The following is a 16,359-nucleotide window of genomic DNA, read 5'->3' as shown; positions in this document are numbered from 1 at the left end:
ATAAAAACCTGAAAAGAAAATAAACGTAAATTAAGAAGTTAATTAGGTTAGAAACGTTCGGGCTAGAATCGATCAGGCTGGAAACGATCAGGTTAGAAGTGATCGGGTTAGAAGTGATCGGGTTAGAAGTGATCGGGTTAGAAATGACCAGGTTAGAAATGATCGGGCTGAACAGGGTTAGAAATGATCGGGTTAGAAGTGATCGGGTTAGAAGTGATTGGGTTAGAAGTGATCAGGTTAGAAATGATCGGGTTAGAAGTGATCGGGTTAGAAGTGATCGGGTTAGAAATGACCAGGTTAGAAATTATCGGGCTGAACAGGGTTAGAAATGATCGGGTTAGAAGTGATCTTGTTAGAAATGATCGGGTTAGAAGTGATCTTGTTAGAAATGATCGGGTTAGAAGTGATCGGGTTAGAAGTGATTGGGTTAGAAGTGATCAGGTTAGAAATGATCGGGTTAGAAGTGATCGGGTTAGAAGTGATCGGGTTAGAAGTGATCGGGTTAGAAATGATAACGGGTTAGAAATGATCGGCTCTTAAAAAAGACAGATGTTATAACAACTGCACTTAAAAAGTTAATTATTTTAGTAGTGTTTTTAAAACACTTTTTTGAACCTACTAACATATCTATCAATTTTTTGTACTATTTCATAGCAAAGTGTGGCTCTGAAGTGGCTTTAAGGAAACGTTCTACTAAGGTTTATAGATTTTACTACTGTATTTTTTCTAATAAAAAAGTTTTTCTTAACTTTTTTTTAATGTTTTTTTTTATGACTTGATAAATATTTTACGTTAAAAACCCGAGTAATAATATTTTTTCACTGTACTTTAGTAATAAGTAATAACTGTTCTTTAATAAAATGCTCTATATTATTCGCAACAGCTTATGACTTAAAAAAAATACTTTAGTCTCAAAAAAGTATTTTAAAATTAAAATTCAAGTGTAACTTTATAGATTAAAGATTATAAACTGTTAAGTAATATGTTTAGTTTTCTAAAATATTTGTATAATTTTTACACTTCTAACTTTAAATTAGTGATGTACCGGACTCACTATCCGGATCCGGGTCCGGCCGGATATTGCCATTTTTGTCTGATATCCGGATCCGGCCGGACTCTAATTAGAAAAAAAAGTCCGGATCCGGTTCCGGCCGGATTCTAATTTGAAAAAAAAGTCCGGGTCCGGTTCCGGCCGGATTCTAATTTGAAAAAAAAGTCCGGATCCGGGTCCGGCCGGATCTTAACAGAGATCCGGCCGGACCCGGATCTAGTTAGTAAAAAATAGCATATTGAAAAATATTTTTTTTAAAACAAACCCTGTGTTAATTAATAAGAGTCATTTTCGTCACTTAAAATTAAACACCTACCCCGATTGGCTCATTTTGTACACGTGACTAATTTACACTTGTTTACATTTAAACTATGAAATAAACATTTTAGAAATGCAACTCTTTACAAATGTTGTAAAATTGAAAACTTTGGAATGAATATTTGCATTATTTGTTGTTTAAAGTTGAGCTCAGAGAATATTTAGAGTTAATACGGTTGAATGTACGAGCCAATGAGAATCATATGACGAAATGTTTCAAACTAAATACTGATGCAACAAAACATCAGAACATGACAGGCAGTTTATATGTAAGCAGTTAGTTAGTTTGGTGAGCAGCTTGAAGCAACAAAATATCTTGAACTTTTTGTGAATGCTTATTGTAAGTAGTGTTATGTTTTAAAAGTGAATATTTCAACTGGTGTTTAATTGTTTAAATATTTAAGCCAGGTTTATAGTTTAATAGTTTATGAAAAATTTTACAGTTTCTTGTTTACTAAAAGTTTTATTTAATTTTTAGTATATTGTTTGAAGTCTTTTGAAATATATTTGAATAGTTTCCAGTTTTTAAAGTGTTACCAAATTATTTAATAATTTTGTATATGCTAGTATTTCTTGTTGTGTTTTATGTAAAAGATTCATCACTCAAAACTGTCGTGTCTGATTATAGAAAAAAGTCTCAGTTTGAACTTAGTATTTGTTAGATATTAATTATATAAGGTAGGATTTAATTATGATGGGTACTACTAAAAAGTTAAGTGTACCACAATCAGTCCACAACTTTACTACCAAATTGTCAACCTTTGCTAGCTGTTATCTGATTATTAGATTAAAGTAATTTTAAAAACCTCATTCTAACTCAGGCTTGTTTATACTCACTCTAGCTAGGTTTATTGACTTAAACAGTGGCAACCCTGCTAGTTTGAAATTTTTTGGGAATTTAAGAAAATCTTGGATTGCCTGCCTCAAGCTAGTTTAGTTTTTTGTAAAAACTCAGGCTAGTTTTCTTTTAGATTTTGAATGAGTTTGAGCTGATCCAGTTTTCAATATTTTGTAATTTTCTAGTGTATTTTGTTCATGAACTTGATTTCAGATTTTTAATTGTAAATAACACCTAAATTTGTAAACCTTGTGGCTAGCTGTTCTACTTATTATTAGATTAAAGTTATTTTTTTTCGTTTTTAAAAATCTCATTGTGACTTAGGCTAGTTTATACTAATGATGTACCGTACTCACTATCCGGGTCCGGGTCCGGCCGGATATTGCCATTTTTGTCTGATATCCGGATCCGGCCGGACTCTAATTAGAAAAAAAAGTCCGGATCCGGTTCCGGCCGGATTCTAATTTGAAAAAAAAAGTCCGGATCCGGTTCCGGCCGGATTCTAATTTGAAAAAAAGTCCGGATCCGGTTCCGGCCGGATTCTGATTAGAAAAAAAAGTCCGGATCCGGGTCCGGCCGGACCCGAAATTGTGGGTCCGGTACATCACTACTTTAAATACAAAGAAATATCCAATGTTTTAGTACGAAACGTGTTTCAACCTTAGCTAAATCAAAAGTTTATTTTGATTTCAAGAGTAAAATAATTTCTAGAAATACAGTTATAAAATTTAAAAAGCAGTGTGCTAGCAAAAATCTTTGAATTTTTCTAATTTAAAATAAAATATATAAAAAAACAGAACACGCAAATTCAACAAACAAGATATATTTCGAGCTATTTTCATTAGTACAATACAAAGCTAACATAGTATAAGATTATAAACTTATACAGTAACAGAAAAATCATAAAGTAATCATAAGAGTAATAAAAGCACAAAAGCAATTAGCAACTATTAAAAGGTAATTTTAATTCCATACAAGTAATTTATGTACAGTTAAAAATAAACGGTAATGAATATAAATATAATACGACTTTCAAAATTAAAGTACTAAGAAAATAAAGAAACAGTATAATTTAAATCTTTGTTCTTAAATAGGTTTACTTAATAAGATACAAGCAGTTTCTAGTCTAATTAAAATGAAATTACTTATAGATATATAATATGATAATTGTTTAAAAAGTTAGCTTATTTACAATACACTATGGGTAGGCAACGTTTACAGTCAACTTGCCAGATGTGAATAAAGTTAGTTTAAGACGGACAAGAGTATTTCGTTTAATTTATAAAAACTAAAATTCATTTTGAAAGACCTTTTTTTTGCTCTTCGCTTCAGACGTCAAAATATCTAGTGTTAGTTTAGTGAGTTATCTTTTGCATGCTGAATGCAGTACCTTTCGTTGGCCGCATCATGTTTTAATCTTCGTGGACTGCAGTTTCCGATTCCTTATTTAGTGTAAATTTCAAAATTTGATTTGGCTGGCCGGATTTACATAATCGTGGGCTGGAGTTTTTCCTTTCGCTGGTCGGATTCCACTTAATTTGATAATTATTAATGGGCCAATCATTTTCACTCGCATGCCGTACGTTGTCCACTCCTACAATATACGAACAATTTCAAGAATTCAAAACCGGTTTTTGAAGAATTTTGAACCGGTATAAATTTTCTATTTTCTAAGTTACAAAAACCCTCTATATTCTGTTAGACATGTTCTTTTTTTTTTTTTGAGTTGTCTTTTTGTCAATCCGATTTAGCTTGCTTTAGAAAAACAAATAAATTAGTAAATTACCATAATATTTCTTAAGTTAGATACCGGATCTTTACCAACTGGTGTAATTAGTGGTTTTGACGTGAAGATAACCGTTGGATTCGCTGCATAATAAGAAGTTTTGAACTTATATATAAACGGGAGTTTTAAGTTCACTAAACATTTATCAGGTGCTAATGTCTTTCTTCTAAAAGTTCTTGAAAAGTAAATTAGTTATTATGTTGACATCTTTTTTTTGGTGATATTTTATTTAGTAACAAATTAATCTGATGTAATTTACTTGAAAACAGTTCTGGAGAGCAAATTTTTTGTGCACAATGACACAAACTTGTTACCAAATTCACTATTCTCTTTAAACTACAGAACGATTGGAAATCAAGTTATTAGTAATTTGTAATTACAGTTTTTTACTATCTGTAAAAGTTCTAATCTATACACAGACGTTAAAAATATATTACTTTTAGCGTTTTACCTGTACATCTGAAAAAGTAATTTCATTAGTAGTTTATTTTTCCATGGAGAAATTGATAAAAGTATGAACATATGTTAAATTATTCAATAATACTTATCAATAGTCTTCTCGTATAGACAAACACAAAACAATCATCAAAATACCGGGATTAAATAAACTTATGTTTAAAAGTATTTATAGTTTTTGATTTAATTAAAACGCTAAAGTTAATTATACTTGAATTTTTGTGCCACTGTGCACATTAATTTAGCTTTCAAGAACTGTTTTCAACAAAAATAAATCAACAAAGTTATTAGTAAATAAAACAAAAGCACCCAAAAGAGTTTATTAACTAAACAACTAATTTACATTTGAAGAGTTTCGATAAAAGTAAGACACTAGGAAAAAATAACATTTGGTAAACAACCCAACGTGTGCAAGTAGATATAGTTTAAAAAGATTTTAAATAATTAAAACCTGTAATAATACTTTTGATTTAATTAAACTAGAAGCTTATTGTATCTTAATAAGGAAACTTATTTTATTTAAGCAAAATTGCTCTAACTTTACTGTTTTATTTTATTTTCTTAGTACTTTATATTTTATAAGTTGTGTTACTTAAATATTTATTAACGTAAATTTTGAAAAATAGACTAATTACATATAAGTAAAAAGATGTTTTTGTAAGTTGCTGATTGATTTTGTCTTTTACTACTCTTTAATCAAACTATGATTACTTTGTTTCTATATAAGTTTTAAAAATATTTTCTCAAGTTAGCTTTGTATTCGACTAATGAGAACAGCTCGAATTTTATTTTTCTTATTGAATTAGAATAGTGTCATGTTTTGTAATAAACAGTTACTAGTCAGAAATATTTGATAGTGTAGAAAAAAAACTTTGTTTTTATATAAATTGCATTTAATTTTTCTATTTGGCTTACTGTTTTGATAAGAAATATTCAACACTTAATTTAATTTTTTATAAGTCCAAAAGAATAGAAATAATTAAGCCTAAATGCGCGGGGAGAAAAAAAAGATAAAAATGTTCAAGCTCATTAAGTTCTAAATAAAAAGTTTGACGTTTTATTAAAGACTTATGCAGCTAAGAAAGTTAATACAACCGTCTGACAACTTTCCTAGAAGTAAAGACAACGCACTGCCCAATAGAAGCACATTGTTAAAGCTGTCTCGGAAAAGGTAAGGAGATAAGCAAAATTTTATAAAGCAGATGGCTAAAAGCTTCAATGTGAGTGTGACCTTAACAAGAAGAATCATCTGAATGATCTAAAGCTCCCTTATCCAGTCCTCTTTACTAATAAATTCTGTTCCATCTTTTAAAGGGTTGGAAAAAAAATTATGATTAGTTTTTTACCTTAAAAATAATAGAGTTACCAACTTAATAAAAATTTAACACTGATGCAAACGCTATTTACAAAAGTTTAAGATAAAAAGAGATATGGCCTCCTGCATTGCATGTTTTAAATCCAATGTTTTTCTTATGTTTCTCATCAAAATTTAATTGCTTTTAAAAGATCTCTTTTGAGATGCTGGGCTCAGAAATTGCTGTGTGCCTCGGTTTGCTATTTATAAATATAGTTTAGCTCATAGCCTACTAGAGGATAACTTAATACATGGAAAATTTAGTTACACTTATTTACAGTTATAGTCTTAAAAAACATAATTTTAGTTTGACATTTTTTGCTAATACACCATTTTAGACTTAGTCGAAGAATTTGAATTATGTATTATAAATTTTTTAGTTCCCTTAGCCCTGTAGATCATTAAATAAATAAAAGTTACAATTAAAAATGAGAATAGGTAGCCATGTATGAAAAACGCACCAAATTTACTAAAAATGGCTTCACGAAAACATTAAATTGAAAATATCTTTTGCAGGTACAGTACTATTTTAATATATTTCAACAAAAAAAAAATTATAAATAAAGTAAGATTTAAGAACAGCATAGTTTTTTGAAAAAAAGAAAAAAAAACAATTTTTTTAAGTTTTTTTAACTAGCTTAGCTTCATTCTTTAACATTATTTGTTTTTTAGCTAAAAAGCATTTTGAAAATCTGAAGTTTTTGTTTTACGTCACACAAAAGTTTGCCTGCCCTTATTTTAAAGTCTTAAATTATATTTTATAAGTTTAACATATTAAAATAACTTATTATTTTATACGACACTGTAACAAAAAACTAACGAAAACATTATGATGTAAAAAATTAAAGTTTTAAATACTATTTGTTTTCTAAATATTAGCTGTCTTCTTATTGACTTAAAGTTGTTTAATTTCGTTTCTTGTTTACTTTAATAAACAATGAATTCACTGCACGACCAACAACAACAGCATCCGAGACACCGTACGACCGGTTTCGCCCTGACTCACCAGGCAGGCTTAGTCGCGAGTAACCGCTGTTGTGATCTTACCAAGCGGGCTTTAGTACAAATGCACTGAAGAAACCGTTTGTGGGTAAATTCTGAAAAAGGACGAAACCGGTCGTAGGTTGTCTCGGATGCTGTTGTCGTTGGTCGTGCGGTGAAGTTCATTGTTTATTATTGATGGCATAAAACATCTCAACTTTGTTGATGATAGTCTAAATAAATAATGGCTTGTTTACTTTAAGAAATGTAACCTCATTTTATTTCTACTTTTATACATATTTTTGAAATATTATTAACTCAAGGTTTTTTTTTATCGTCATGTACCAAAAAGAAGAATAATGTTTAAATAAGATCGAAGAAAACTTTTAGATGCATTATTTTTGGTTTTCATACGAATTTTTTATAACGAAAATTCAATATTTATAAACAAAAACTTAAAAAAATTAAATATATTAAATTTCAAATGATTAACACAAATGCTAATTTTAGAATTTTAAGATGTTCAGCAGACTTTAGTTAGACTTTACTAAAATATTATTCACCACAACACTACATCTGAACACATTTATTTAACACTTCAAATCACAAAAAAAAAAACAAATTTAGAGTTAATTTTAATAAGGTATAAAGATTTTTTTGTTTTGTAGCACCGTGCAAACCTTTAAGTATAATGAACTGGTTATAATTTTGTTTAATATAGACAGAATGTTTGATATTGTTCTCTGCACATTTAATGTAAGTAAAAGCCCCTTTTTATGAAAAAATTTTTATCCTAAAACTGTATAATTGCTTTGATTTTGCAGATAATTTTGAAGAGATAAAAAATAAAGATGAGGAGAATTAGGATTCCTGGTAAACTACCTAAGATTATGTTAGTTTCTTGATATGTAAATGTATTAAAATAATTGGTTTTCTTAAAAAAAAAATTGATATGTTATTATAGCAGTGTAGTATTAATCTATTATACATTAATTTTTTTCTGGACAAGCTGTTAAAAGGTATCAGTGGTGTGTGGTGTGCGACTCAATAACTGAAAGGTTTTTGTGCACCAGGTCCTAGGATCAAATATTTTGAGCGCTTTTTTTGTCGTTTAATAACAATAGTATACCTATACAACTAACTTTTATTATATAAAAAAAGAGTTTTATTATTAGTAAATTATTTTATCTTAAATTTAAAAATTAATCATTTAAAATAGATATTGTTTTTAGATTACTATAGTCTCTGTGATAAATGAAATTTAAAAAACCCAATATCAAAAGTTTCGTTACTACAAAAAATCTTAAAAACTATTATTAACATCATATATCTTGAGTTGATATTGTATATTACCAGTTAGTTATCTAATGAATAGTTTTATGTCTAAAACATTTATCATTGCTTTAAAAACATTTATTTTAATACATCAGATTACATTGCCTTTTTTGTACACATTTAAAACTTTTTTGAAGACATTTAATATTATTTTTTTTGTCTATGTGTTGACCACTAGGTTTTGACCTTGCAATGTTCAACCCAGAGAGTTATCAAGGCCAATAAGAACCCCTACAAAATCAAGAAGGCACATTTTTAGTTTCCTTAATAATACAAAGTTGATACTTTTTTTCTCATAATTTTATATTTAGTTTAAAAATTAAATGTTTCTGAAAAAAAATGTTGAGCTAAAAAAAGGTTTCTCATAGTTGGCAATTTTGACTATCAGCAGACAATAACTAGTAAAAGGAAAGTAAATTTGAGTAATTATTAAGGGCATAGGGGGGTAAACTTTTTTTTTTAAATATAATCTTATTTTATATAGTTTTTACTAAGCTACAAGATGCTTTTTACAGATTATAAAAATTCAAAATAGTTTTTGAGATATAGGTGGTCAAAGTCCAAGGCAGCAATAGGATCCTTATGGGAGGCGTAAACTAAAACAGCAAATAACTAGATATCACTACAAATCTATCTTCTCCTACGTTTTTTGAGATAACTACCCCAAATTTTCAGGAAATGTTCCTTAATATATTTGGATAATTCTGTCTGAAAGAGTTTTAAAAAAAGTAAAAAAAAATAATTATATAAAAAATAAACAAAACAAAAGTTTTTTTTTATTTTTTGTTATAAAATTTTATTTTTTAACTTTTTTAATTTTTGTTTCAACAGAATTTTCTAAAGATTCCAAGGAACTTTTCCTGAAAATTTGAGGTAGTTATCACAAAAAACGTAGGAGAAGATAGATTTTTAGTGATTTCTAGTTATTTGCTATTTTAGTTTGCGCCTCGCATAAGGATTCTATTGCTGTCTCTGACTTTGACCAACTATATCTCAAAAACTATTTTGAATTTTTATAATCTGTAAAAAGCATCTTGTAGCTTAGTAAAAACTATATAAAGTAAGATAAAATTTTGAAATAAAAGTGTTTTACTCCCTCCCCCCCCCTATGCCCTTAACTTCTAAAGGGCCAACTTTTAATACAGAAAGGTGATCATTAAATTAATTTTTTTTGCCTAATGGCAAACCATAAAAATAATTTTTGGAAATCTTAAACTAAAAGCCATTAAAATATCATTAATTAAAAGTTTGAATTACATTACACATATTGTCGTTAGCTTTGAGTAAAGAGGTTTTTTTTTGTCCTACAGACAACAAGTAGCTATATTTTTTAATGGATATCGGTATTGACAACTATTGAAAGTAATGAACATGATATATTGAAAACCAAAAAAAATCTGTCTACTTTGTTATAAGTTGATCTTTTTCTGTGTAGTTTAGTTTAAGCTATCAGTAACTTTTGAGATATAATAAATTAGAGTAAGTTTCTTGTAGAAATAACAAACTAAAAGGCAAAAAAAACTGCTTAAATTTTTTTATTAAAAATAAAATAAAGTTAGTTTAAAAAAAGATAGGTGTTTTATCAATTTTTAAATACTCAAAAATTTGAAAAATGTTGTATAGATTAATTAGAAATTTTTTATTGTTGGTTTTATGTTATTTTTAGTAGTTTGTAAAAACTATTTACTTTTTGTTTTTTAGACATTATACTTCACATTAAAAAAAGAAGTTCTATAATAGTTTCAATATATTTAAATCAGGATTTCCTAAACACATTCTCATATCACTGATGTCAAAAAAATGTAATTGCTTTCCCCTCTTTTTTATATATTGCCCCTTACTGGTTAATTATGGGCATAAGGGGGATCCAACATTTTTTTTACTAAAAATAACATTGGATGTTATATGAAAGCTTGAAGTACAAACTACAAGCCAGTTTTTATAGAATCTAAAAATATTATTTAACTTTTGAAATATTGTAACTTTTATAAAATTTTCCTATACAAATGTATGGACAGCAAATTTTCAGGGTCAATTTTCTTGGAAACTTAAAAAATCTATCTTCTCCTTCATTTTTTGAGCTAGAGAACTCAAATTTTCAGGTAAAGTTCCTTTTATAATTTAAAAGACTTTGAATTTAAAAATTTTTTAAAATAATATAAGATAAAATTTTATAAAAAAAAAAAAATAGGTAGTTTTTTTTTGATAAAGTTTTATTTTTCAAATTGAAAAAAAAATTCTTGCATTCAATCTTTTTAAAACTTAATAATACACTTTCTGTAAAAATTTTAAGAAGATTGCTCAAAAAATGAAGAAGGAGATAGATTTTTAGTAAAATGGTCTTTTTTTGCGTTTTTAGTTTGTGCCTTCTATTAGGAACCTATTGAGGTCGCCGACTTTGATTGCTCAAATCTTAAAAGTTACTTTGAATTTTTCAAACGGTTGAAAATGTCTGATAGCTCAGATGAAACTCCATAAAATAAGATCAACTTGTAAAAATCAAGGTGGACCCCCTTTGCCCTTATCCATTTACTTTTTCTTCCTTACTACTTTTTGCCACCTATAAACCAAAATTTTCTTTAAATTTATCATATGAGAAACCTGGATTGGCATGTTAATTTTTAAACAAATATGACCAATAATTTCTAAACACCAAACATATTTTTTTCTAAACCTAAATCATTTCTTGTAAAATATAGTGTTTGGGACCATTAAAAAGTGCAGTAAAAGTAAGGCATCTTACTTAAATAGACTATTTAGTTTGCACAGTTTTATGTAGAAGCTGTTAAAACTCACAAACTTTGATAATTTATATATCAAAAAATAGGTAAAAATAAAATCTAAAATGAGATTAACTTTAAAGAACTCTTCACCATCAGGGTAAGGGTTAGGGGTAACAGTGATACTAAAAAAAAAAATATAAAAAAATTAGTTACCGACCAAGGATAAGGGTTAGGGATAACAGTTATAGTAAAAAAAAAGCTAGACAAAAATAAAATAAATTCAACCTGTGCAAAAATGTCTAAGTGCAAAAGTGTCTTTGTGCAACATAGTCTCATGTGCAATTTTTTCAGCTCGTGCAAATTTGACATCTACCCTTTTTACATATCTCAGTATCTAAATTTTATGATTTTAAATCTTATTTTTTATTACCAAGTTGTTTTGTTATCATTTGGTGTTTTTAGAAGTTTAAGCGTGATCAACATTTTTTTTTTAGTTTTTGACTCATAATAGTTATTTTTCAATTTTAACATAAACTCAGGCTGACTTAGACTAGCTTTTTTGTCTCAGAGAATGGCAACCCTGTTTTAAGTTAATAACATAATTAAAAATTAAACAACTTTATAGCTAGGTTTAAAACTTATTGGGACTTGAATAAAAACATTTTCAAAGTTTTTAACACTTCAAATAGTCATATGCATTCAATAATTTAAATAAAAACTGCAGGTTTCCGACAAATTATGAAGGAGCCCCCCAAAGGAGATTGTACATGCCAGAGTGGTATGTAACAATGGTTAAGCCAGATGAAAAGGATCTACCTAAAAACTATGTTAAATTTCACATCCCAGCTGAGTAAGTCTAAATAGATTTTTTTTTGTAAATAAAGTTCTATTCTTTTTACATTTTGTTAAAACATATGAATAAACAATTTAATGAAACTAATCACACTTAAATTATTTTTTTAGTTGATTTGGTAGTGATCTACTGATTTGGTAGTGATCTACAGAAATTAGGATCTGTCTAGGTGATGATTTTTAATTAAAATAAGAATCAATTTTTAATAAAAAAAACTACCAAATTTTAAAGTTTTGAATTGTTTATGTTACTAGTATATAAGAGGTTAAATGGTTTTAGTTACTGAAGACTAAAAACTTAAAGGTGTTTATTTATATTATTATCTGCAAATGTAATGTATTTTTTTCTTCTTTTTTTATAAGAAAAAATAAACAAAATTTTTCTACTTTTATTATTTTTTTTCTAAACTTGTAAACTTTTAAAAGTTATAATAGGTGTCATTAGATACTCATTTAATAACCTTAAATTAAAAATATAAAAAGTCCAAAAGTAATTGCTAACAAATATAAAAAATTAAGTTTTCAAGTTTTTTAAAGACAGTTCCAATTACAATTCAAAAATACCAGATAAAATTTATTTAAAAAAATAATTTTTAATAAATTAAGTAAAACTTATTCATTTTTTACAAAAATATGTCATTTTTATAATCTACTAAAAGTCTTAAAGCTGTTACTCAACAAAAAATTGAGTTTAACCTGCCTCCTTTTAATATTTAGAATAAATCTATTAGTTTTGTAAAAAACTGAATAAAGAAAACAATATTACAAATCTACAACTTTAAGTCTTTTAGCTATTATTTTAAAAGAAGAATTATTTTTTTGTTTAAAAAACTCTTTTGATATAATTTTGGGCAACATTAAATATTCGTTTGTGTAAAGATTTATAAAAGTTTATTTCTGAATTTCCAGTTTAACTTGATTTGAGTCCACTGTTAACCGTGATGCTGGACTATGAAAATATTATTTAAAGTTTGAAATAACTATGCATTACAATTTATTTTATACAAACACTTGTAAATAAAGTTCAAGGTTGCTGCACACTCAGGATATTTTAAAGTTTTTGAAAATCTCAAGATGACTTAGGGTAACATAGGATATTTTAAATTTTAATTTTAAAGTAAGACTGACTCAAGAAGTTTTTTTAATGAAAATCTCAGGATAGTTTTAAGTTTTACAATAATTTTGGGACAGACTTTGTCTAGGTTTTAAATGGTATTTAGTTGATTTAATTATAATATTTTATTACCTGTAACTAATTTTGTTAAAGAACTTGGATTTTATTAATTTTGAAAAGTAAAAAAAAAATTTTTTAATTATTTGAAAGATTGCTCAAAAAAATTTAAGGTCACTCAGGACATATTTTTGGAGTCAAAGAGTGGCAACCCTGAAAGTTGTAAATAAAGAAACACAAGTTTTAATCCTACCACTTGATTTTTACAACTGTACCACAAACATACAGTTTTAAGTCTACTAAGAGCTTGTTATTTGATAAATCAAGTGGAATAAACAAAACTTTTTATTAACAAACTTTGAGCTTATCTCATGGCACTTCATAGTTGACTTTATTCTAATAATTTAAAATGATGCTATTTTTACATAAGTAAATTTAGTAGTAACAAACTTTAAGTTTGAATTATTTTTAAGAAATCATGTGGTTTAAAATGGTTTAATTGTTTATCTAACAACAAAGTACACATTTATGGAAAAGTACAAAGTTTTTTAAACACAGTATGACGAAGTACGACTTAAAAGAGTACCTGGATAAGGTGTATGGTGTCAAAGTTTTGAACATAAAGCTAACAACTGTGGGTTATCAAAAGTACAAATTTCCAACACCCTGGATAAAAGGAGGTTATAAATGGGAGTTCATGGATCCTTACCATGAAGCTCATGTCTATTTGGTAAGTTTTTAGCTGTATTTATCAGAAAACTGAGTATATAATTTTGACTAGGCTTGAATTATTTTAATAAGCAGTTAAACGATATCACTTTAAAATCAAAAAATTATCTATTTTTAGTTAATTTTTTATTCATTAAAAAAATTTTTTTAGTTCATGAGTGTTTGTGTTAAAAGTATTAAACTATTCATTGGTAAAATGTTTAATAACATCTGTTTTAAAAGTTCTTAAAGTTAAGTTTAAAAGTTCTAAAAGTTAAAATATACAAATCTACTAGCCTATAGTAGGTGTTTACCTGTATCTTTTAAAAATAATTAATCGAAATTTATACCCGTTTAAAAAAAAAAAAAGTTTTATTTAAGCAGAAGAGTATGGTTTATAAGTCAGCATAGCGTAATAAGAAAACAAAAAGTACCTGATGACTTTACTAAAAAGTCATTATAATAATTCAGATAAATTTGATTAGTTGTAGTTTAAAATAAATATATTATGTGTTTTTTTTAATTCTAGGTAGAAAACTTTTGTAAATGGTATGTAATTAGAATAAAATTAAAGTATATTGCCATAAGTTTTAAAATTTGGTAACTAACAATAATATATTATCTAGTACCATCAACTGTTTAATATCTATTTGTTTACTAAGCAGTTTTTTATTTTGTTACAATTTAAAAAATAAAAACAAGTATTTCAAGCAACATAATTTATTTTTATCACCACTAAAAAGCTTTAGTATTTTATTATAAGATATATTTGTTTTAAACATATTTGGATTATACTGTAGAAAACAACACTAAGCTTAAAAAACGTATTTAAAATAATTAATAATTATAGCAAATTATTATTTTAAAAGTACCATATACAACTTTTTTTATATTAAATTAACTAAATTTCAAGATATGTTTTTTGCTGTAACAGCTGTATTCTTACTAAAAAAACTATAAATATATTAAGTATTTATTACCGACGTTTTTTATTACAACCAGATCAAAAAATATTTGCACCTTGAACTAATTAACAGCTAATAAATTTAACGCATAGGTAAAAAAAAAACTAAATAAGTATCTATAACAGTTTTTTAATAGTGAGCTGTGTTTATAAAATTAAATTTAATTTTTAATTTATACATAACAATTTGTAAAAGTACTATTTGTAGGTAAAAAACTACTTCTTTTTAATTTCCTATAAAATAAATTATTTAAAATAAGTTTGAAAAAAGTTATCAACTTGCACTTTACAATTTTATTTGTTACAACTTTAAAAATTATTAACATTAACTACTTTAAAGTGATTTTTAAAGTAAAATAATTTTGGTTATTATTTAATATAGGTAACTTTTAAAACAGTCTTATAAAGTTTAAATGTTTATAAAACATAGGTTATTTTTATACAATTTATTCTTAGACATAAAACTTCATGATTTTACTTAATAGATAAAAAAAAGTTAGCAATGCTATTAAAAGTAGTTATAGATTATTGTTATTAGTTCCTCAACTTATTCTGTATTAATATACATTAATAAAAAGTATTGAGATTTCAAAGATCTGCCATTTAGATGAAAAGTACTGTAGTTGTGATAATATTACTAGGACTTAAACGATTCTACTTAAATAAAATGAATTTTTTTTTTAAATTAACAGTATTTTCTGCCATTGTATCTTACTTTCTTTATTTAAAAAATATATCAAAATATGCGTTAGGTAAGATCTCAAGATATTTAAGTACTTTCTATAAAAGTAGAAATTAATAAAATGAGTTCCTCTTTAGTTTTAAATATAAATTTTAATAAAAATTTCACTATTTCCTTTCATTTTAAACGCTCGTATCATTTAAAAAAAAATATTTTAAACATTAACTTATTTTAATTTCAGCCGAGAGGAGAAACTTTCAAATTTCCGGACTTTTTGAAATCGGCAAAAGGCGAGAACAAGTCGAGCATCTTGGAGCAGTACGAAGAGATGAGAGCGCAGCAGGAAGCAGAAAAGCACGAGAAAAACAAAAACATAGAATCCAAAACAGTTTTTTCCAATAGCTGGTTGCAATAGTAATTTTTTAAATTGTTGCATGTTAGTTTCATCATGGATACTTTATTTGACTATGACTTGTGTTAAATTTAAGTTTACTTTTTCTTAGTTGAATTTGATAGCTCAATTGTACTAGGAATAATGGGAAGATTCGTTCATTTATAACTTTTCACATTTAAATAAATAGATCTCACACAAAAGAATAGATCTAGTTTATTTACTTATATACCAAACTATATTTTTTAACTATCAATAAAGTTTTTATTATTTACAATGGGTAATTAGAATTTTACTGAATGATTATCAAATTCGTTTTAAATAGAAAAGATTGTTTTGGTAATTTTGATAATATCAAGCAATTTCAACTTCAAAACTACTATACTAGTTGTACAGAAATTTAGCTGAGACAAAAAAAGTTTCATTTACAAAGTTAATTTGTTACACTGTACAACGATTAATGTGTAAAGTTTATCTAAAAATTATTATATTCAGTATTAAATTTTTTACTCAACTGTTTTCGAAATAAAATAAAAACAAATATTTTTTATTTATGTTTTTTAATACAAGTAATGAAATTTTGTTTTAAGTTTTAGAAAAAGTGTTTTTAGAATTTTTCGTTCTCATAAATTGCTATCACATATATGAAATGTATTTTTTTTTTTTGATTTTGAACTTTCTTTAAAAAGCATTGAAAAAAAAATCAAAGTATTGTATTTAGTATTAAAGAGTATTATTGCATTTATTTA

At 26.3% G+C, this 16,359-nt stretch overlaps 1 protein-coding gene across 1 annotated transcript; it reads left to right on the top strand.

The window, feature by feature from the left end:
• Nucleotides 1–7,562: 7,562 nt before the first annotated feature.
• On the top strand, nucleotides 7,563–16,359 carry LOC145844190 (large ribosomal subunit protein uL23m-like). The gene is made up of 4 exons (XM_082951559.1): nucleotides 7,563–7,676; nucleotides 11,567–11,692; nucleotides 13,424–13,595; nucleotides 15,461–16,359. Exons 1-4 carry the CDS (start codon nucleotides 7,636–7,638, stop codon nucleotides 15,632–15,634), a joined length of 513 nt encoding a protein of 170 aa, XP_082807685.1. The 5' UTR covers nucleotides 7,563–7,635; the 3' UTR covers nucleotides 15,635–16,359.

The sequence above is a fragment of the Thalia democratica genome, chromosome 9 (genome assembly GCF_965202585.1).
Source record: "Thalia democratica chromosome 9, ktThaDemo2.hap1.1, whole genome shotgun sequence".
NCBI lineage: Eukaryota > Metazoa > Chordata > Thaliacea > Salpida > Salpidae > Thalia > Thalia democratica.
Note: the sequence above shows the minus strand (reverse complement) of the source record. Positions and strands in the feature narration are given on the sequence as shown.

What these genes read in the sequence shown, in the direction of transcription:
- LOC145844190 (XM_082951559.1), top strand. Translation starts at nt 7,636, where the DNA reads ATGAGGAGAATTAGGATTCCTGGTAAACTACCTAAGATTAT. An exon ending in GGTAAACTACCTAAGATTAT is followed by an intron (nt 7,677 to 11,566) that starts GTTAGTTTCTTG and finishes TAAAAACTGCAG; the next exon opens with GTTTCCGACAAATTATGAAG. An exon ending in AAATTTCACATCCCAGCTGA is followed by an intron (nt 11,693 to 13,423) that starts GTAAGTCTAAAT and finishes TTTTAAACACAG; the next exon opens with TATGACGAAGTACGACTTAA.